Genomic DNA, 22199 nt, shown 5'->3' on the forward strand with positions numbered 1-22199 from the left:
CAGATTCGGAAATCATACCCACGGATATCTATAACATCAGGGGAAAAACTGCAGTTTTGGACATCTCAATGAAACAAGACAACTCAATGGCCATGAACAAAGCCGGAGTACCACCAGCCATAATCCCGGCAACCCTAGATCCTAAAACAAAAACTACCAAAAGAAGAACACCAGATTCGCCAGGTATATAGATTACACTCATGTAAATATATCTAAATTTTAAATGCAAACATCCCTTTACCATTATACAAAAAATGAAACAACGGGAAAACAAGCAAAAAAGTAAAAGCATAATGGGGAAGGTAACATTTTTGCCAAGTCGGAAAAACCCAAGATGCTTCCTTGCTGATTTTCCAGGTGAAAAAAATAGCGCCTTCACAAAAGCCATCTCTTTTGCGCCACACAAACAACAACAAATGCTTTGGCTTCAGCACAATATTTTGGCATCAACAACAGAATTGGAAAGGCCAAGACATCAACGTCTGAATTAACATTTTGGCTTCAACAAGTTACAAGGCGACAAAACTGTGAAAGCAACAAGCAAGGACCGCAACTTTAAAAATCTTATAAAAAGTATCTATAAGCTATTACCCTTATCAAAGTTGTAGTATAAATCCTAATGTAACCCATGACCTCTGTATGTCTAGAAGACAATTACTCTTATTTAGGCTATTATTTGAATATTAATGCAACCATATCAACCAATGTACACGCGCCGCAACGCGAGCGGGCACATTTTCTAGTTTATCTTAAGATAATGTCTTGAAAACTTCAAACACATATGCGAACACCCCAAAACATTTTGTACCATATATGAATGCTTGTTTTACGACAATCTCTTGAGGGCCACATGACCAGCACAAGTTGCAATTTACCTGTTAATGTTGGTTAGCAAGGTATTGGTGGTGTTGTGTGAGTTTACGGGTAACAATCATCAATACTCGACTCAACCATCTACTAATCGGTTGTTTCGTTGTAGTTAAAATCACAAACAATACATTTCATTTTAAATAATCAAATAGTAAGCAAAAAAATAGGTTACCAAAACACACTAAAAAAACTAACTATTTTAACAAACATAGATAATCATATGTAGAAGTAAGTTACATGCATCATGGCACGATCATACTCCAGTGGTCCGTCAGTGATCCAAATTTGTCGTTCAAAAAAAAAAAAAAGAAGTTACATGACTCATGGCTTGATGAATACATAAAACTATAACATCTACTTACCAATGCAAAATTTACCAAAAATATTAGTCAAAACTTCTTCGGATATATCTTCTCCACTTATCTGCCCAAGCGCGAGCGCAGCGTCCCGCAAATCTATGGTCCAAAAGTCAAGCGGAAGATCATCATCTATGGACGCCCTCAACCTCGTTAAGGCCTCCCTGGTCCGAACAAGTTGTTCACATTGTCTCTGATAATAATTCATCAACAAAAAGTTATAAACAAATTTGATGAATTTCAAAACCGACATTTAACGTTGACAAAATGAGTGGATTTGACGGGTTGGTAATGGGATATTTTGTAACAGTTGGATCGACCTAAAACACTTTTTCTTATTTTGTACAGTTTTTTTAACAGCTTTTGATAAATAGTTAGCTAGAAATTCAAGGTCCTCTCTCTAACTAGGGGTGCAAACGAGCCGAGCGGCTCGCGAGCTACTCAAGATCGGCTCGAGAAAAAACTCAAAACGAGTCAAGCCTTATTGAGTCCGAGCCAAGCTTGAAAGCTCGTTTGTTTATCGAGCCCGAGCTCGAGCCTCACATGTGAAGCTCGTTAATCCTTCAAAAAAATTATAATTGAACCATATATATCATTAAAATTGTGGTTTAGTACCTCAAGTTTTAAATAAGACAAATAAACTGCATTAATCCTTCAATAAAAATTATAATTGAACCATATAGCTCGACCATACCTGGTTAACGGCCCACTTGCGTCCACCTGCAGGAATATTTTGGAGGCCCACAAGCTCGAGAATTGCAGCCTCTAAATCTGAAATTCCATGACCCGTAATGGCACATGTGTAAATACGCTTATCGAAAGATTCATCTATAGTGTCAACAAATTCCAAGTGTGCTGATGGGGCCTGGTCGATTTTATTGATTGCCAATATCACCGGAGATCCTGAGGCGGCCTGTGCTCACCAAAACAATAAAAAATAAAATAACAAGCTAACGTGTTAATTTGGTGCAAGATTGGATTTTATTAACAGTTTTTATAGAGTAAAACTTGGTTCACAACTTTTAAATTTTGACCCATATATGGTTGCGGGTCGATACGGGTTATATTTTGTCTTTTAACATGTTGAATGGGTCAGCTTTAGAAAATTAGCTAAAACGAAAATGGATTGAGTGGTTCAAACAAGCTGAATGTCAACCAACATGTATTAAAAAGCATCAAAGCCTCTTAAATTGGTTTATTTCAAAGAGTTAAATGCCATTTTAGTCCCTGTGGTTTGGGCCATTTTGCCAGTTTAGTCCAAAGGTTTGATTTTTCACCTGTGGGTCCAAAAAGGTTTCACCATTGTCATTTTAGTCCACTGGGATAACTTTATCTATTTTTTCTGTTAACTAGAAGGGCAATTCGGTCATTTTATATGGCCGAATTGTCCTTCTAGTTAACAGAATTACATATAAAATGACCGAATTGCCCTTCTCGTTAACAGAAAAATGGATGAAGTTAACCCAATGGACCAAAATGGCAATGGTGAAACCTTTTTGGACCCACAGGCGAAAAATAAAACCTTTGGACTAAACTGGCAAAATGGCCCAAACCACAAGAACTAAAATGAAATTTAACTCTGTTTCAAATATAAGATTATCATTGTAATAAGAACATATAAAAACGTATGAACGTTTTTCAATTTTGCATAAAAGTCCCTCGACTTTATTTTTTCATTATTACATTAAATCCCATAAATTTTACATCAAAGTCCTTTAAAAAGGATCCTTTTTTGCATAATTTAGTCCTTAAACTTTAAATAGACATTTTCATGAGTTTTAAAAGTTTAATCATGCAAAAATAAGGTCCAGGGAGCAGTGGCGGATCTTGCCCGTTGAACGTGCCAGGGCCGAAAGACACGGACACTAAAAAAAGCCCGGGTAAGCCCGGGCCAAACATAGTATATATAAAAAATTTCGATCGAAATGCGGAAAATTAGCACTACAGCCGAAAAACTTGCCCGAGCCGTGGCCCTGCCACAGCCCTATTAAGATCCACCCATGCCAGGGAGATATGTATGAACACGAAAAAAGTCTAATAGTCTTTTTTTTTTCTTTTGACAATTGCCCTTTGTAATAACATATTGTCCGAAAGACACTACGGGAATAAACATTTGAAATAAACAAAAAGGGGTCCCAAGCAAATGTTTTAAACTTTAAGTTCATAAGTGAAAATAAATAGAAAGAATTGTTGTTGTTTAACCTTAGAGTGTTTTATCCTATCGAGCAGCTTGGAATCTTCATTAGTCCATCCATCAATAGCACTAACCGTCATTATAACCACATCAGCACCCATAGCAACCGCTTCCGATCTTTCGACACCTTTATTTAGAGAAAATAATAAACTACATAAGTAAACGATACCTATGCGAATCAGATTATTTGTTTGTTGCGTTTAAATAACAGCTTACTTTTAAATTTGACAAAACCTAAATGTCATTTCATATTTCATAAAATAAAATAAAGAGTTAAATGCCAGTTTAGTCCAGAGGTTTCATGTTTCGCCTGTGGGTCCAAAAAGGTTTCACCGTCGCCATTTTAGTCCACTGGGTTAACTTCATCCATTATTTCTGTTAACGAGAAGGGCAATTTGGTGATTTTATAAGGCCATATTGCCCTTCTAGTTAACAGAATTACATATAAAATGACCGAGTTGCCCTTCTCGTTAACAGAAAAAATGGATGAAGTTAACCCAGTGGACTAAAATGGCACCGATGAAACCTTTTTGGACCCACAGGCGAAAAATGAAACCTTTGGACTAAACTGGCAAAATGGCCTAAACCACAGGGACTAAAATGGCATTTAAGTCTAAAATAAATTAAGAAAATCCGAGTTGGGTTCCCACTCCGGAACGAAAACCAATATTTGAAAAATCTTGAACCAAGAAAGGGTTTTTAGTTTTGTCGGTTTGAAGTCATTATTATCAAGACTTTTACCTACAAATTCACAAAATTTAAGCTAAAATGAAAATCTCACCTATCTTCTCCACAATATCATCTGTTTCTCTGATGCCAGCTGTATCGAGTAGTGTGACCGGGATACCTTGAACCGTCACATTGGCTTCCACGACATCCCGTGTTGTTCCAGCAATGTCTGTAACTATTGCTCTTTCACTCTGCAAGCTAAATTATAAATATCATAAGTGAAAACATAAACTATTGTTTTCTAATGCATGATTAAGTTCCCTAGAGTATGCTTTTTGTAAAAAAAAAAAAAAAAAAAAAAATCATCATCTTCATCATACTCAGTAAATCCCACCAATAGCAAAGCTAAGGTAGGGTCTGAGGAGGGTAAGATGTAGACAGCCTTACCTCTACCCGTTAGGAATACAGAGGTTGTTTCCAGTACGACCCCCGGCTCGATTTATTGTAAAAAAAAATGATATATCTAATTTCATATACATCCTTCTAAAATAATTGGTGTAGGAGTAACATTTGCCGTTCAAAAAAAATGTATCCTTATAAATTTAATACATCATATCTACCCTTTCGAACACTAACAACAGCTTATTTACTCATTCTGTGGTAAATAAAACAATATCAATTACTAATAACAATGTATTTTACTTAATAAATATGAAAACAACGTTATTTATTCAGGATATCGGGTGGTAACTATTAGGCCCACGGGCTCAGTTAGGTTTCTCGGGTTACTCAGTTATGAGTAGGTTATAATATATAAGGATTACGAGTAACCCTAGAAACCTAACTGAGCCCGTGGGCCCATAGTCTAATAGTAACAACTGCTTTTATGATAGGTTAAAACCTTGGAGAAGAAGAAAACTAAGAGATAGAGAGATATTTGACTCAAATTCTGCTTGATTTCATTCCATACGTAACATCCACATAAATAGATAGAAACTTACATAAGACACCCCTAAACTACTAATAATTAGTAAAATACCCCTAAACTATTATTCTTCACGTAACAATACTTCCCCCTTAAAAGATTCTTGACCTCAAGAATCACAAAATAGAGAAAAAAAAATGCAGCATCCATGAGTTCTTTTGAGTCGACTCCTTCCAGGGTGGACGCCATTCGGTCCTTCCGGTTGCAATCGGAGAAATCCTAGCGATGCGCCATGGCGGGCGCCAATCATTTACGGAACTCGCCTTTGCCTTTAAACAGGCACCAAAAAGATTTGTGGGTGGGGTAATTTTTGTAGCAGTGGGTTTGGTACCTCCGTTCCATTTCCCCCCCGTAAACTTCTCTTCTAGGGTTTCATTGTTAAGAGCCTGTGTTTTCGCCAACCCATACGCTTCGTGCAAAGTATGTGGCTTGAACATTTTAACCGGGCCCCGGATGTCCGGCTTGAGGGCTTTGATATACAAACTCACGGTCTGGGTTTCACTCAACGTCACCTTGTTTAATAACGAATCAAAAGCGGTGTTCAATTCCTGTAACGTACCAGTTTGTTGTAGCGAAGCCATCTCTTCCGGTGGGTCTTCAAACAACGCGTCGGAGAACTTGGGAAACTCGATTTTTCCGATCCGAAAGGGTTTAGAAAGGGTTTAGAACCCCTGGAATCGTTGTCTGGACCGGAGAAGGATCCAAAAGAACTGCCGGACGACTGAGATTTGTCCCGCACAGCCTTGAGGATTTCCTCCTGCTGTTTCGAAGCCTGCTCCTGCTGTTTCATCAAAGCCGATAACGCCGTCTGGATCTCGTTGATGACCCTATCGTGGAACTTCAGTGTGTTATCAATCTCGTTGTTACGGGTGTTCGTCATGGCGGCGGCGGAAGAGCTCCGATGAGGTATCGGCTGGCTCTGATACCCTTGATAGGTTAAAACCTTGGAGAAGAAGAAAACTAAGAGATAGAGAGATATTTGACTCAAATTCTGCTTGATTTCATTCCATACGTAACATCCACATAAATAGATAGAAACTTACATAAGACACCCCTAAACTACTAATAATTAGTAAAATACCCCTAAACTATTATTCTTCACGTAACATTTTATTGTATTTACTACGGAATGGGTCAATATGATATTGTTAAGTGTCTTCATAGAGTAAACATGATATTATAAAATTCGAAGAATATATGTGCGAAAAGAACAATAATTTCACCCCGAACTAAATGTGTTTGATTTGAACATACCTTACTCCATGAGTTCAGCAGACTAGACTTCCCAACATTTGGGCGACCAATAATGGCGATCTGTAATTATCAGACTTTTATTTTGTCAAAATACAAGACATTAAAAACTTCATCAACCAAGAAACATTCAGATTAGCGGTCGCAATCGCAATCTTTCTTTTTTTCTTTTATGTTCATGGGTGAATTTCAGAAATGGTAATGATAATCCACATTGTGACTTTATAAAATTAGGGGTGTTCACCGAATCGAATATCGAATTATCGAATTATTCGAATAATTTTTATTTTTCCTTGAATTTGTATTCGATTCGAATTCGATTAAAACCTACCGAATTCGATTCGAATTCGTATTCGAATAAAAAACACAATTCGTATTCGATTCGTGTTCGATTAAAATTTGAATTCGAATCGAATTCGAATAAATTCGATTTAATTCAGATTTTTTAAAAACATGTAAAAAACTTTCAAAATAAAACATAAATTTTAAAGTAGCCATAAAGCATGATATCACCTTAAAAAGTTCTAAATAAAGTACCACAAGTCTAAAATTCAAAACGAGAAGTCGGGAATAAACACTCCACATAAAAGTTAATATTTTTACGCTTATAAATCTATTAATAGATTTGTTACTTAGGTTTTAGTAATGTGCCATGTAGTGGGTTTGGTAATGGGTAATTTTAATACTTGGAAAAAAATTTGAAAATAATTTATAGTATAGCCTAATAAAAATTATATATGTATTATATATAAAAATAATAAATAAAAATGTATAATTTTATTCGAATTTCGAATCGAATCGAATTTGAAACTATATATTCGTATTCGATTCGTATTCGATTTACTTGACTCGAATTGAATTGAATTCGAATTCGAATTCTTATAATCGAAACGAATTCTTCGTAATCGAATCGAATTTAAACGAATTTCGAATTTTTCGAATTCGAAACGAATTCTGCACACCCCTATATATAATTACTAGCTTGACCCGTTCAATCAGTTTAAATTACAGCTAAATAAAAATATTATCTACTAATTTAAAAGTACTGTTCAAGAAAGGGTTTTGAAATGTAAAAGAAAGCTGCTTTGACTTTTAAAAGTCAAACAGATCTTTTACTAATTTAAAAGTACTGTTCAAGAAAGGGTTTTGAAATGTAAAAGAAAGCTGCTTTGACTTTTAAAAGTCAAACAGGTCTTTTACTAATGAGTAAACTGCCATTTTGGTCCCTGTGGTTTGGTCAATTTTGCCACTTTAGTCCAAAACTCAAACTTTTTGCATCTGGGTCCCTGTGGTTTCAGTTTTATTGCCATTTTGGTCCAAAAATGAAATCAGGTCATATTTGTCTTATAAAATCTTGTTATTTTGTCATTTTCCGCAGGGGCAAAATGATCATTTCTTTTTTATAAATAAATACCATATTTTATAAGACAAATATGACCTGATTTGCCCCGGAGGAAAAAGACAAAATTGCAGGATTTTATAAGACAAGTATGTCCTGATTTCATTTTTGGACCAAAATGGCAATAAAACTGAAACCACAGGGACCAGATGCAAAAAGGTTTGAGTTTTGGACTAAAGTGGCAAAAGTAACCAAACCTCAGGGACCAAAATGGCAGTTTACTCTTTAGTAATTTAAAAGTACTATTCTTTTTATTTATTAGAATAGCATTAGCTAAACCCGTTGTACCACTCATAAGTCACTTCCATCAAGGAAAAGAAACTTATCGACCCAAATCAATACCAATACTTTATTGACGATGATAATACCTGTAATCCGGATTGCAAAAACTTGTCGTAGTTAGCAGTTTCCATCGCACTCTCCACATCATGCGACATCGCGCTAATTTTACTCAAAATTAAATCCATGTCTATTGGCGGCATTTCATCATCAAAATCTAATCGGGCTTCTATCTCTGTAAGCAACTCAATGCACTGCGTTCTTAGTGATTTCACCAGTGAAGAGAAACCACCCTGCCATGAGAATTTCATACCATTATTTCGGTATTAGCGCCTAAAATTTTTAATAGTCATCATTTCGATACGTGTAACTATTAGTTGGTCAAATGGACTCATAAATCAAATTACGTTTTATTTCTAACCGATTAAATCAAAAAATATTTTAGGAGAACCACATGCCTGAATTCCGGCAAGTGCAGCATCGGCTGCAGCCACAGACTTGGCTGATACAAGTTTTCCAACATCTTCGGCTTGAGAAAGGTCTAACCGACCATTGAGGAAAGCACGAAGCGTGAATTCACCTGATAAATAAAAAAGAACAAAAAGTAAAAATACGTTGCATATAATAAATAAATAAATAAATAAATATCCCCAAACACAACTAGGGTTTAGGGCTAGGTTTAGCGTTACGGTTAGGGCTTAGGGTTTCAAGAATTATCTACTCAACCTGGTTCTGCAAGCTTCGCGCCAGCTTCTAGACAAACTCGTAGCACGCGTTGTAGGCAAACGTCATTCCCATGACATTGTAGCTCAACCACATCTTCTCTGGTGTATGATCTTGGGGCTAACATGGGTATCGCTATAACCTACAAAAAAAAAAAAAAAAAAAAAAAAAGATTATCCCATATCTCATAATCCTTTTCAACACAAGTTACCAAACACCCCTATGAAAAAAAATAATAATAAATAAAAATATTTACCTCATCAACAACATTGCCGTGAGAATCACAGACCACACCATATTCCACAACATGACTAGTAGGCTGCCAAGAAACGTTCTTCCGTTTCCGTTTCTTTAACGGACGGAAAACCCGACCTGCAATACTCACTGCTGTTGGACCAGATAACCTTACGATACCTACCGCACTCGCCTGCCCACCCAAAGAAGTAACAATGGCAGCAATTGTACTACTTGAACTCACTTCCGGGTCAGGCAGGTTTGAACCCAGCGAGCTCGACCCGACCCGCTCATCTTTGTTTAATATTAAAGCACTATCTGCAGCTGAAAGTGATTATTGTGGTTTGAGCAACGAGAATCAAGAATCAGATTTTCACTAACTATAGATAGACCCAAAATAAACAGAATACCGTAATCATACCACCAAACTTTTTATGGCGATTCCAAGTTGCAAAGGGTGCTACTATATGTACACCATCTGACGTCATCATACGGGCCGTATGACATGCAAAAAATGGTCATACAAGTCGTATGACGCTTGTCAGTACTCAATGGTGCACACCGTCACATCAGTCACTTATGTGTCAGTCTAACACATCATACAGCCTGTGTGATTTTGACAAACACCAACCCATACAACCGTAAAAAAACACTATGACCCGTCTCATGTGTCATTATAATACATACCCATATGACCGTTTTCACATGTCATATGGCCGTATGACCATATCTCCCACTAAGAAACGTGCAGTGGTGTTTTCACATGTCATGCGGAAAATGGCCATACATGACATATAACACTTGTCAGTACTCAACGGTGTACACCGTCACATCAGTCACTTCTATGTCAGTCCAACGCATCATACGCCCTATATGATATTGGTGAACACCAACTCATACAACCAATAAAAAAAACTATATGGCCCGTATGAAGTGTCATTATACACTTGCCCACACGAGCAAGCGTTTCTCACATGCCATATGGCCCGTATGACCGTTTCTCGCATGTCAACCCATTTGACCATACGTCCGGTACGAAACGTTGGGTGGATACTGGATAGTGTGTCTGTGGTGTTTCTTTAACATATCCCGGTTGCTAGGGCTGTAAACGAACCAAACGTTAAGCGAACAGTTCGTGAACCGTTCGGCGGGAAGTTCATTTGTGTTCGTTCGTTTATTAAACAAACGAACACGGACAAGAAATTTCGTTCGTTTAGTTAAACGAACAAACATGAACAGAGGTCGCGTTCGTTCGTTTATGTTCGTGAACGTTCGGTAACGTGTTCGTTTGTGTTCGATAGATCATTAGTGTTTTTAGTTTTTATATTTATTTAAATACTTCAAAATTCCGGCAAATTAAATATTTAATAAGTGTCAGTGTATCATATATTTTGATCAAAAACGATTATTTGTGTTCGTTTGTTTCCATTTGTGTTCATGAACATTAGTTTGTGCTCATTTGTCTTCGTCAATGTTTGTTTTTGTTCGTTGCCTAAAATTAACAAACAAAACACAAACGAACACGAACAAGCTCATTTCCTTAACAAACGAACACGAACATAAAATCTCGTTCGATAAGTGTTCGTGAACGGTTCGCGAACACATCTATTTTCTAACAAATTCGTTCGGTTCGTTTGCAGCCCTACGGCGGTTGCAAAACCGGGTGTTTGTAAAAACTAATCATAGTTTTCTACCTACCTCTTCCTTAAAAATCACAACTTTCCTAAACTAATCACTACAAATCAATCTACTTGTAAGTTTTAACACAGCTTCATGATAATACAGGCATTACAAATGAATCTACTTGATCAAACATATACATACATACCTCTGGATGAGACTTGAGGGGTGGAGTTTGAGATGGGTTTTTGAAGGGGATAAGATGAAAGAAAAAGTGGAGTTAGGGTTTTCAAAGTACGAATTACAGGTATAACGGTTGTGTGTGAAGTGGGTTTTGAGGTGTAATGTGTCAGAAAATGGCGGAACACCGGAAGAAGAGACATGGTGAACCCTGGTTTTGGTTCTTCGATAGAGGTGTGTTTGTGACATTGAAATAGTGATTAGATCCGGGAATCGGGTCATGACCCGACCCAACTCTACCGTAAAATGAGACACCTCTAAGGTTTGTTTCTTTACCTCTTAATGAGTCTCTTAATGAATTAGAACTCTTACTGGTTCAGCATTTAATAGTTCAGACAGCATTTAATAGTTCAGACTGTTTGTTTTACGAGCAAATGTTGGTTCAGACATTTGCAGTGGCGGATCCAGCCAGTTTTCACTGGGTTCCTTTTTCCAAATCATACAAGGTTTACACTACAAAAAAAACGTTTTTTTCCAAATCGACTGGGTTCCTGGGAACCCGTTAAAAGCCTCTAAATCCGCCCCTGGACATTTGTCTCTGGATGGTTAAGCATTATACTGAGTCTGAATGGTTAAGACCTCCAATATGAATTGGTCAGACAGTTGTCTCTGAACGGTTAAGCATTATACTGACTTTTAATGGTTCAGATCTCTTATTGGTTCAGCACTTAATGGTTCAGACCTCTTACTTGTTCAGCACTTAACCATTAAGAATTTGTCAAACAGCCCCTAAATTATATTAAAACGACAACTCAGATACTTTTTACTTCTATTAAAAATTTCATAAGGATTAAACACTTACTGTTGGAAACACATTAGGCAAAGGCTCTTTGGTTCTTACGATTCAAGTTGGGTTTTCTTTAAGTTTAACTAGATTTTTATCCATGTAGCGGGTTGGGTCGGCAACATTGTGTTTACGACTTCGTTACACGTGTTACAATGATGACATTAACGTGTGATGTCCGCATGTGAGATGAGTTTTTTTTTACTTTGTCACACACGCTACGTTCATGACATTAACGTGGTTAGGCATAACAAAAGAAGAGTATAATGTCTCGCATGTTACGGTGTATAGTCGTAAAAATAATTTAAACAAAAGAATTAAAATTTTGGAGAATATGAGGTGTAAAGTTATTAGATAGAAAAAATGAGGAGTGAAAATTGACAATTACCAAAAGTTAAAGGTCAATATGTCATTTAACAAAGGATTAGAGTTAGATATACAAGATCTATAGAGTTTGAGGTTAAACGTGCAAGCTCTATTAAGTTAGTCACGTGAAAAAGGCATGGCCGGAACCACCAACCATGCCTTTTAAGATAATAGTAATAGAATGAGACATGTTATGATTAGTTGATTATTGATAACAGTAAATAGGTTTATTAGTAAATAGTGGTTGTATGGGGATAATGTTTTCATAATCTATACTATATAATAAAAGAAACCTGATTTTGGACATGTGTCATTCATTGAAGATGTCTACATTTGTAATTTCCTATCTTTTGATACTTAATATTATTATTTATCAAATTGACACTTTTTTTATTTAGTTTACCCTTATCTCTTATTTTATGAAAAAAAAAATATCGATTATTCTATCTCTTATTTTCACATTGCATTTTTATTTTTTTAAATATAGTTTGTACTTATCTTTTCCGTTCAAATGGGACAGAAATAAAATTATTGGGGTTCACATTTGTAATTAGTTATTTTTTTATTAAGATGCTATCGTTCTATTTGCTCATGTTCAAAATGATCAGAAAAAAAAACTCAGTTATTTTTGTTTCTAGGAAATCATAATCCTTTTATTTGATTCAATCATTCTAGAAGTTTTAAAACTAAAATATAATCTATCATAATCAAATTCACATTTCAAAACCCTCAAAATTTAACCCTTCAATAATCACAATTACTCACACGTACAAGCCCATATATAATCTAACCTACTTTTAATAAAGGATTCCAATTAATTCTACGTGAAATTCATAAAGACTTTTTGTTATACACTTAATTTCATATATAATCTAATCTAACTTTTAATAATGTATATATGTGTGGACGCTCGGAGGGCAAAAGTGAAATTGCACTAATTTTAACGTTATTTCACTAAATTTGTGAAATAACGTTAAAAGCGGAGGACGGTTAATCATGCATCATCATCATTTTAACCCGTGTAATACACAGTGTTTTTAAAAATATAACTTTTTTTTATTATTTAGTATATATAATTAGATTTATTCAACCCGTACAATACACGGGTTTTTATTATTTGGTATATAAAATTACATTTATTCAGTACAATATATGAGGTTCTTAGAGATATAATTTTTTTATTACTTAATATATAAAATTACATTTGTTCAACCCGTGTAATAAACGAGATTTTTAAAGAATAATTGTTTTAATTTAGTATATAAAATTACATTTATTTAACCCGTGTAATACACGGGGTTCTAACCTAGTAGATGTATGTATACATCTATATATTCATTACATGTATTTTAAACAATTTTAGCCAATGTTTGGTTTGGTTATTAACCAAAATTAACCGAACCGAAAACCGACAAATTAACAGAATAAATCAAACGGTTACAATAATTCTACTAACCAAATCATGCACATCCCTACCCCAAACTTAAAAGTTAAAAATAAAAGTTATATATTGGGGCCAATTTACAACATTCAAAACTTTAGGGGTGTGAATAAATATCCATTTAAACATTTATCTCCTAAATCTTGTGTTCCACATATAAGATATTTTCTCTAGGGTTTCCACGCATTCCAAAAGCTGACCTGCCGCAGACCACTTCTTCATCCTGTTCTTCACGTAAGGTTTCTCTCATCTCAGATCTATAAATCTCATTACAAACTGTTGTTACATCTGCTGAAGATAATATCGATTGAATCTCATGAGATTTTCTCAAACGGTGATAAATTTTGTGATGTTTTTGAACTTAATCGCATCAGATTTGATAAATTCATATAAACGATGATGATTTTGTGATGTTCTTGAACTTAATCGCATCAGATTTGTGCGTTTTTTAGTTACGATGTTGTACTCTTCACATCGAATTGTTGTGTTGTTGGTTAATATCATCAGAAACTATTGTTACTTCTAGTTTTATGTGATTTTCTCAAACGATGATGAATTTTGTGATGTTTTTGTACTTATTCGAATCAGATATGATGAATTTCATTTGATTGCTTTATCGGTGATGAATTTTGTGATGTTTTTGGACTTAATCGCATCAGATTTGGTGAATTTTAGATGATTTGTGCTAACTGTGATGAGTTTTGTGATGTTTTTGAACTTAATCGCATCAGATTTGGTGAATTTTATATGATTTGTGCTAACTGTGATGAGTTTTGTGATGTATTTAAGTTTAATCGCATCAGATTTTTGCGTTTTTTTAAGGTATGATGCTGTATTCTTGACATCGAAATTTTGTGTTGTTAGTTTATAGATTTGTGTGTTTTTTAGTTTTTTAGGTATGATGCTATATTCTTGACATCGAATTGTTGTGTTGTTAGTTTATATTATTAGAAACTGTAGTTACATCTACTGATGATAATACAGATCGACTTTTATGTGATTTGCTTAAACGATGATGAATTTTGTGACGTTTTTGAACATAAATCATATCAGATTTGTGCGATTTTTTGTCTTTTTAGTTATGATAGCATACTCTTCACATCGAATTGTTGTATTGTTAGTTTATGCTAGCGATGAGAATCTTTGAACTTAAATCGGATTGATTCATGATTGTTTGATCAGTAATTGACGGATAATGTATTGCTGTTGTTTGTGCTTGATTATATGGATATGATTTACGGTTTTGATTAGGAGAAGTTGAATTAGCGGTCTGACATGCGGATTTTGTGATGTTTTTGAACTTTATCTCATCAGATTTGTGTTTGCAGTTCTTTTAGTTATGATGTTATACTCTCTCTTCACATCGAATTGTTGTGTTGTTAGTTTATGCTTCTGATGAGTCACTTCGAACGTAAATTCGAGTGATTTGTTATTGTTTGATCAGTAATTGACGAATAATGTGTCCATGTAGTTTGTGCTTGATTATATGGATATGATTTACAGTTTTGATAAGGGTAGTAGAACTTCAATGCTTACGGTTTTGTGGTTGTGTGGTTTTGGAAACTTTCTGGTCAAGTTTTGTTGACTTCAATTAAGCTCTTCAGTTTTTTAAATGTTAGATTATTTTTGGGTGCATTGATTTAACTAAATACATGCAAGTTGCTGGGAAATAACATAAGATTGTTGTTTTCATTGTTTCATCTTTGTTGTAGCATGATTTTAATTTGGAATCATTGTAAGGTTTTATTGTTTATATCTATGCGTGACTTGTTTGTAAAATGCTTTGTTTTTTTTTCTGTTTTTAGCCACAATTTTGATTGTGCTTATGACATTCTTGTCAAGATAAATTATGTGTTGTTACGTAACAATAATAATGTTGTCTTTTTTGCTTTCTTTAGCAGATAATTTGGCACGATGTCAGAAGGTCAGGAAACCGATAAGAATATCGAAATATGGAAGATCAAGAAGCTGATCAAAGCATTGGAAGCTGCAAGAGGCAACGGTACCAGCATGATTTCTCTAATCATGCCACCACGTGATCAAATCTCTCGAGTCACGAAAATGCTTGGTGACGAATTCGGAACCGCTTCAAACATCAAGAGCAGGGTTAACCGCCAGTCTGTTTTAGGTGCCATAACATCAGCCCAACAACGACTCAAGCTCTACAACAAGGTCCCACCAAATGGACTTGTGCTCTATACCGGAACCATTGTTACCGATGACGGAAAAGAGAAAAAGGTCACGATCGATTTTGAACCGTTCAAGCCGATCAACGCTTCACTTTATCTCTGTGACAATAAGTTCCATACCGAAGCTTTAAACGAGTTGTTAGAGTCCGATGACAAGTTCGGTTTCATTGTTATGGACGGAAACGGTACCCTTTTCGGGACGTTAAGTGGCAACACGAGAGAAGTTCTACACAAGTTTACTGTCGATTTACCGAAAAAGCACGGTCGAGGAGGTCAATCTGCGCTTCGGTTTGCGCGTCTTCGAATGGAGAAACGTCACAATTACGTGAGGAAGACTGCTGAGCTGGCAACACAGTTTTTCATCAATCCCGCCACTAGTCAGCCGAATGTTTCCGGGCTTATCCTTGCTGGTTCTGCTGACTTTAAAACTGAGCTGAGTCAGTCTGATATGTTCGATCCTCGTCTTCAAGCTAAAATTTTGAACGTGGTTGATGTTTCTTACGGAGGCGAGAACGGGTTTAATCAAGCTATTGAATTATCTTCGGAAATACTTGCAAATGTGAAGTTTATTCAAGAAAAACGTCTAATCGGGAAGTATTTCGAGGAAATTAGTCAGGATACCGGAAAGTACGTATTTGGTGTTGAAGACACATTGAAGTCGTTAGAAATGGGTGCCGTTGAGATTCTTATCGTGTGGGAAAATCTCGATATCAATCGTTACACACTTAAAAACGGCACAACTGGCGAAATCATCATCAAACATTTGAACAAAGACCAAGAATCCGATCAGAGTAACTTTAGAGATTCCGACACCAATGCTGAGCTGGAAGTTCAGGAAAAGATGTCGTTGCTCGAATGGTTTGCTAACGAGTATAAGAAATTCGGTTGCACGCTCGAGTTTGTTACGAACAAATCTCAAGAGGGTTCGCAGTTTTGTAGGGGTTTTGGTGGAATTGGTGGAATACTTCGATACCAGCTGGACATTAGGTCTTTTGATGAGCTGTCTGATGATGGAGAAATTTACGAGTCGGACTAGCAATCAAGCACTTGTCATGGGCCCGCGGAGGGGGGTGGAGTGGGGCCCAGAGCCAGCTTCGCGGCACTCGTTAAGCTTTCTGCTCTGTTCACTTTTTAAGGAGTTCATATGAAGGTTAGTGTTCGTCTTTTCTGGTTTTGTTCTGATGAGCATATGATGATTGTTTATTTGTCTGATTTTCAACTTTTTATGTGGCTGGTTTGTGAAAAAAATGGTTAGGTATAGTTTTTCTTTTCCATTTATTTTGTTAAAAAAATTAGGTACACGTTTTTGTACCGTATAATATAACAATTCGTGAAGGATTATAGGAATAGTAAATGTCTTGGACAACAATTGGTTATGAATTACGGTTCTGCCACCTATTCCTTTCTTGTGCTCCACCGTTTTACAGCAAATCATGAATTCTCCAAAATACATGCATTATTTGTTTATATTTGATTTTTTGAGTATTTATATATATATATATATTTTTTTTGAGTTTTTAAATCCCTTTGATTATGTAAAGTGTAAACAAACTAATATAAAGCTTACCACGTACATTTGGGCATGTAAACCCGAACATTTAGCAAGCTGTTCATCGATTGTATATCAGGGAGTTCTTTTATTTAATATATATATATATATAGGGGTTGGTTAACGTACGAATTGCTTTAGCGTACGATGCGTACAAGATGCAGTTTCAACGTGCGGATAATGGTTCATAACATGCGAGTTTTGTTTTTTAACAACATGCGACTTTTTTTCCAACATGCGAATTTTTTTTTCAACATTGCGTTTTTTTTTTCAACATGCGGCCTTTGGTTTTTACAACATGCGGGGTTTCTTTTATGGGGTTATACATGCGGACCTCACATCGCATGCACTCGTATGTTAAGGCAAATTGTACAATACACTTTCACTATATATGTATGACCTTTGATGGATCCTGGTCCAGCCAACGGATACTAGCCGTAAGAAATGGGTCGGGCATGACCCAGAGATGGACCGCAAGACATGAAAACGGGTGACGGTCAAACATCACCCCACATTTACAAGCAGTTCATCTTTATTTTATTATGCTTTATTTTACTTTATTGCATTTTATATTTCAAGCTTTAGGAACGCGGGTATATTTTTAGTTCTTTATGTACTTTTTTTTTTCGATGAATGAACCGGTTGATTTGTTTTGATAAAAGTTTCTTCTCTGTCAGTTGGGTAGCGGCACAAACACCGACAAATAAATTTATTATATTTATGTTTAGTATTTCATGAATGGTGTTTGTATGTTTTTATTTTAATTTATTAAAGACGTATTATTTATTTCGGTGTTTGTGTCACCCCCCAACCGACAGAGAAGAAACTTTTATCAGAACAAATCAACCGCCTTCATTCATCGAAAAGAAGTACATGAAGAACTAAAAACCTACCAACGTTCCTAAACTTTAGCAACTGCCAAGACTACTTACTATCAAAAGAGCTAAGAGTACATGTAAATAAAGCTTGAAATATAAAATGCAATAAAGTAAAATAAAGCATATAATAAAATAAAGATGAACTGCTTGTAAACGTGGGGTGATGTTTGACCGTCACCCGTTTTCATGTCTTGCGGTCCATCTCTGGGTCATGCCCGACCCATTTCTTATGGCTAGTATCCGTTGGCTGGACCCAGGTCCATCAAAGGTCATATATATATAGTGTATTGTACAATTTGCCTTAGCGTACGCGATGTGAAGTCCGCATGCTATAACCCCCATAAAAGAAACCCCGCAAGTTGAAACTGCATCTTGTACGTTAACCAACCCCTATATATATTTTAAGTTTCATTTTTAGCTTTTATACTATGTATTTTATACGTCTTTTAACACATTTTTATTTTACTAATTTGATTTTTCTTTTATCATTTGGGTTTGTCAACTTATTAAAGAAACAAAACTAAATACATATTTGTTATTTTTTTCAACGGAGTTATATTCAAAATACAGGTTGTTTTTAATCGTACGTTATACAAGTGATAATACTTACCATGTCAAACCAAACTGATTCTGACCAAGTAACATCGGTACCGGTATCAGTAGTATCAGAATCGATTTCTGGTTTGTATTTGTTTTTATGGTTATTGATTGATGTAAAACACATGTTGATGTCCTTTTCAATAACTCATGACTTTATTTTAGAGGTTTTGACACCGACCGAGTTCCTGCCGCACCGCGGAAATCATTGATAATAACTATAATAATATGTTTTTTTGGCTGGATTGACCTTTTTGTGTTTTTTTGATGATAATAACTATAATAATATGTTTTGTGGCTGGATTGACCTTTTGTGTTTTTTTTTTGGTTTCTGTGTTGACTCAGCTGGATTACATAGTATTGGATGATACATCAAACATATCCCCCCCAAGTTGAAGTGGTTGCACTCGATCATTCTCAAAATGTTTTAGACGGTTCCAATATATGCGTAATTGTGGATTATTACATTTCTCACTTTGGTTTTTAAAACCTAGTTTGACTTGTGCTTATGGTCTTTGATGTTTTGGTACTATGGTTTTTGTTATAATTGTTTTCCGACTTGTAGATTCGTATGAACTTTTTTGTTGGTTTTCGCCCTAATATTTTGGGAATTTGCCAATTGCCATAGTCTTTAGAGAATCAAGTTCATGCCAGATATCCCAAAACTTTGGTTTTAGTTGTTCGAATGTTGTAGCTAGAGAGTATAGGTTATGCTTTAATAAAAACATAGGGGATTTAAACATAACAGAGCTGTTTACATAAACAGGGCCAAAGCTTGTTACAAGTATACCTAAAACGAAACTAGTTTAAGACACCAAGTGTGTATTAAAGCAAAGTGAGTTCACAAGTACTGTAAGACACGATCTTATTCAAACTCAACGGCTAGCTCGTGACAACATTTTGCTTAGGACCTTCAGTGTAGTCGTCATGTGTAAACTTTGTATGATTTGATTACCATGATTTTGGTATAGGATTCCACAACCTAGCATACTTTTTTAGATGTTCTATAATAAGATTAATGACATCCTATTTGAGATGACACGATTTGATTGACTATCAATCGTAATTATATATATTTTTTTTAATTTCATCAGAAAACGCTTTAAACAAAATTTAAAATTGTTTTCTTTGTATATAACTTTATGTTGTAATGTAGTTTGGTTATATACAGAACACCTTGACTTAGTCCCCCGTAGGTTTTGCAATTGTAAGGGAAGGTTTGATTAGTAACGCGAATTTAATTATGAGAAAAGCTGAAAGAAAAACAACTTACGTGTTGTTGGATCACCGTCATTTTTTAAACAAACATTTTTTTACACTTGCACCATCTATAATTCTATATGCAATGATTTAAGCTCACACCGGTTTATGAAGGACATGCAATGATTTAAGCTCACACCAGACAATCACCATACTATCATCTGCTTTACACACAACATGATGAAATTATAACGGTTGGTTATGAATCTACTGGGTATACGAGTTGATATAACAAACATCTTGACATGATCTCTCTGCTTAGTCTTTAAATAAAAACATAGATTTCATGTCCATTAATTTTAAACTGATAATCATCATACTTACTAAATCCCACCAATAGCAAAGTTAGGGTAGGGTCAAAGGAGGGTAAGATGTAGACAACCTTACCTCTATCCCCATAGGTATAGAGAGACTGCTTCCAGTGAGACCCCTGGCTCGATAGTAGTTTTGTATCAAACCTTGGACATAGGGCATGTTTGGCTTAGCTTATTTTCAACTTTTGCAAAAGGACTTTTGCCCAAAATAAGTCAGGAAATCCTGACTTTTGGCAAATCCAAAGGACTTTTGCCCTTCAAAAGGAAAGCCAAACACTTTCCAAAAGTCCTTTTGCCCTTCAAAAGTCATTTTACCCTCAAAATAAGGAACCCCAAACACCCTCATAAGACACATAACACTAAACAATTGGTACAAAAACCGATTAATGCATGTACCCTTTTGTCTTTCGGCAATATGTTATGAATCCAATATGCCATCAGGTTACAAATGAGGTACAAACTATAAATCCACATCAAACAAGAAGGGGTGAAAGGGTAAAAGTGCAACCCAGGAGATTTGAGGACCACATTATGGGAGGCACGTCAGCCTTGCCATAACAGAATTAGTTGCACTAGGGTATTTAAGTAATTATGGTATGATCATGTGGTAGGCAATTTGTTAGATCTCAGATCATATTTCCTTTCTCATCTCCTTTCTGTAATTCTATTCTTCCCATCTGCAGTTCTTCAGTTATCAATAGAAATCGTCTATCAATTACCCTGTTTCTTATTTAGTCATCGAATGTGTCGGAACAGTGGCCTATAAGTTAAACCTGTCTGAAGAGGTCAGTGGAATTCATAATGTGTTTCACATCTGCAATCTGAAGAAATGTCTAGCTGATGAATCACTAGCCATGTCACATAAGGATGTGCATATAGATGAGAGCTTAAAGTTTGTTGAAAAACCTTTGTCGATTGAGGATTGACAGGTTAAGAAGCTTCGAAGGAAGCACGTGCCGATTGTTAAGGTTAAATGGGATGCCCGTAGAGGTCCTGGGTACACGTGGGAGGTAGAGTCGACAATGAAACAGAAATACCCTCATTTATTTCAGTAAATCTCGAGGTCGAGATTTCTTTTAAGGGGGTGAGGATGTAACACCTCGTAAAATCATGTCCAATATAATATCGACACGTGTCATGGACTTTAAACATGTAAGGAATTATTTCAGAGGGAGTAAAGCTGACAAACAAAGAAAGTATGTGTGTAAAAGGATTCAAAGTGTCAACATTTGATAATTATATCTTTCAACAACCCTACGCGATGTTTATACCCTTAAACGAATGAATCTAATTCTAATAAAAAAACTCCAACTAATGCAACATGGCATTTTCTTATTCAAAATTTCAAATAATACCATATGGTATTTTCTTCTTTAAATCATTAATAATATTATCTAATTCTAATTAATGATTATTAATAATATTATGCTATTAATATTAATTAAAATTCACGATTAATGATTAAAAAAATACTTAAAGATTTTATTAAAAGAATACTTCAACTTTGTTAATGGCAATTATTTATAATTTTAAAACCTATGATTTTAATACTTTTTAATTGAATAATTATGCTTAAGTTTTTTTTTATATGATCTATAATTTTCATATGCCACGTATTAGTTATAGTTTTCGATTTATTCTTGTATTTCATAATAATTTATGCTTAAGTGAATATTATAAACTACTCAGGTCAATCACATATTTATAATAGGAATTTTATTTATTTTTTAATAGGAAATGTTTGAATCTTATTTATCCTTCTTTTCAGGTTGAATGGGTTCATTTCAAAATATGTATTTTTACGGGTCAAAATGATTTTTAGTCATGTTAGGCCAACGTTTCAACACCTTTTGTACATTCTATTTTTTTATATATATTTTGTAATATTTGGTGTATTGTTTATGAGTAGCAAAAACATATTATTAAAAGTATGATATAAGGTTTCTTTTTAATAAAACGATTAAGAACATTTTAAGCATTCAAATACTTTTTACACATTTG

At 35.0% G+C, this 22199-nt stretch overlaps 2 protein-coding genes across 5 annotated transcripts; one reads left to right on the plus strand and one right to left on the minus strand.

The window, feature by feature from the left end:
- Positions 1 to 1047: 1047 nt before the first annotated feature.
- Positions 1048 to 10999, minus strand: LOC110883817 (tRNA modification GTPase MnmE). The gene is made up of 10 exons (XM_022131462.2): positions 10789 to 10999; positions 8983 to 9284; positions 8730 to 8868; positions 8462 to 8583; positions 8093 to 8296; positions 6329 to 6388; positions 4202 to 4340; positions 3429 to 3547; positions 1921 to 2139; positions 1048 to 1419 (listed from the first exon to the last, which is right to left on the minus strand). The coding sequence occupies exons 1-10, from the start codon at positions 10961 to 10963 to the stop codon at positions 1225 to 1227; spliced, it is 1674 nt and encodes a 557-aa protein (XP_021987154.1). The 5' UTR covers positions 10964 to 10999; the 3' UTR covers positions 1048 to 1224.
- A 2520-nt stretch (positions 11000 to 13519) lies between these two features.
- On the plus strand, positions 13520 to 19224 carry LOC110883818 (eukaryotic peptide chain release factor subunit 1-3). Of its 4 annotated transcripts, none has more exons than XM_022131463.2 (3): positions 13520 to 13645; positions 15310 to 16750; positions 18970 to 19224. In XM_022131463.2, the coding sequence occupies exon 2, from the start codon at positions 15326 to 15328 to the stop codon at positions 16634 to 16636; it is 1311 nt and encodes a 436-aa protein (XP_021987155.1). In that variant the 5' UTR covers positions 13520 to 13645; positions 15310 to 15325; the 3' UTR covers positions 16637 to 16750; positions 18970 to 19224. The 4 variants fall into 4 exon arrangements, with proteins under 4 accessions (XP_021987155.1, XP_021987157.1, XP_021987156.1 ...); XM_022131465.2 differs by having other exon boundaries at positions 15313 to 16750; XM_022131464.2 differs by having other exon boundaries at positions 13546 to 13650.
- The last annotated feature ends 2975 nt before the right edge of the window (positions 19225 to 22199 follow it).

The sequence above is a fragment of the Helianthus annuus genome, chromosome 10, assembly GCF_002127325.2.
Source record: "Helianthus annuus cultivar XRQ/B chromosome 10, HanXRQr2.0-SUNRISE, whole genome shotgun sequence".
NCBI lineage: Eukaryota > Viridiplantae > Streptophyta > Magnoliopsida > Asterales > Asteraceae > Helianthus > Helianthus annuus.

Excerpts from the sequence above, each read along its gene's own strand:
- LOC110883817 (XM_022131462.2), bottom strand. The coding sequence starts at position 10,963 with ATGTCTCTTCTTCCGGTGTTCCGCCATTTTCTGACACATTACACCTCA. Across the intron at positions 9,285-10,788 it reads CCCTCAAGTCTCATCCAGAG|CTGCAGATAGTGCTTTAATA; the intron begins GTATGTATGTAT and ends AATCACTTTCAG. Across the intron at positions 3,548-4,201 it reads TGATATTGTGGAGAAGATAG|GTGTCGAAAGATCGGAAGCG; the intron begins GTGAGATTTTCA and ends CTCTAAATAAAG.
- LOC110883818 (XM_022131463.2), top strand. The coding sequence starts at position 15,326 with ATGTCAGAAGGTCAGGAAACCGATAAGAATATCGAAATATGGAAGATC.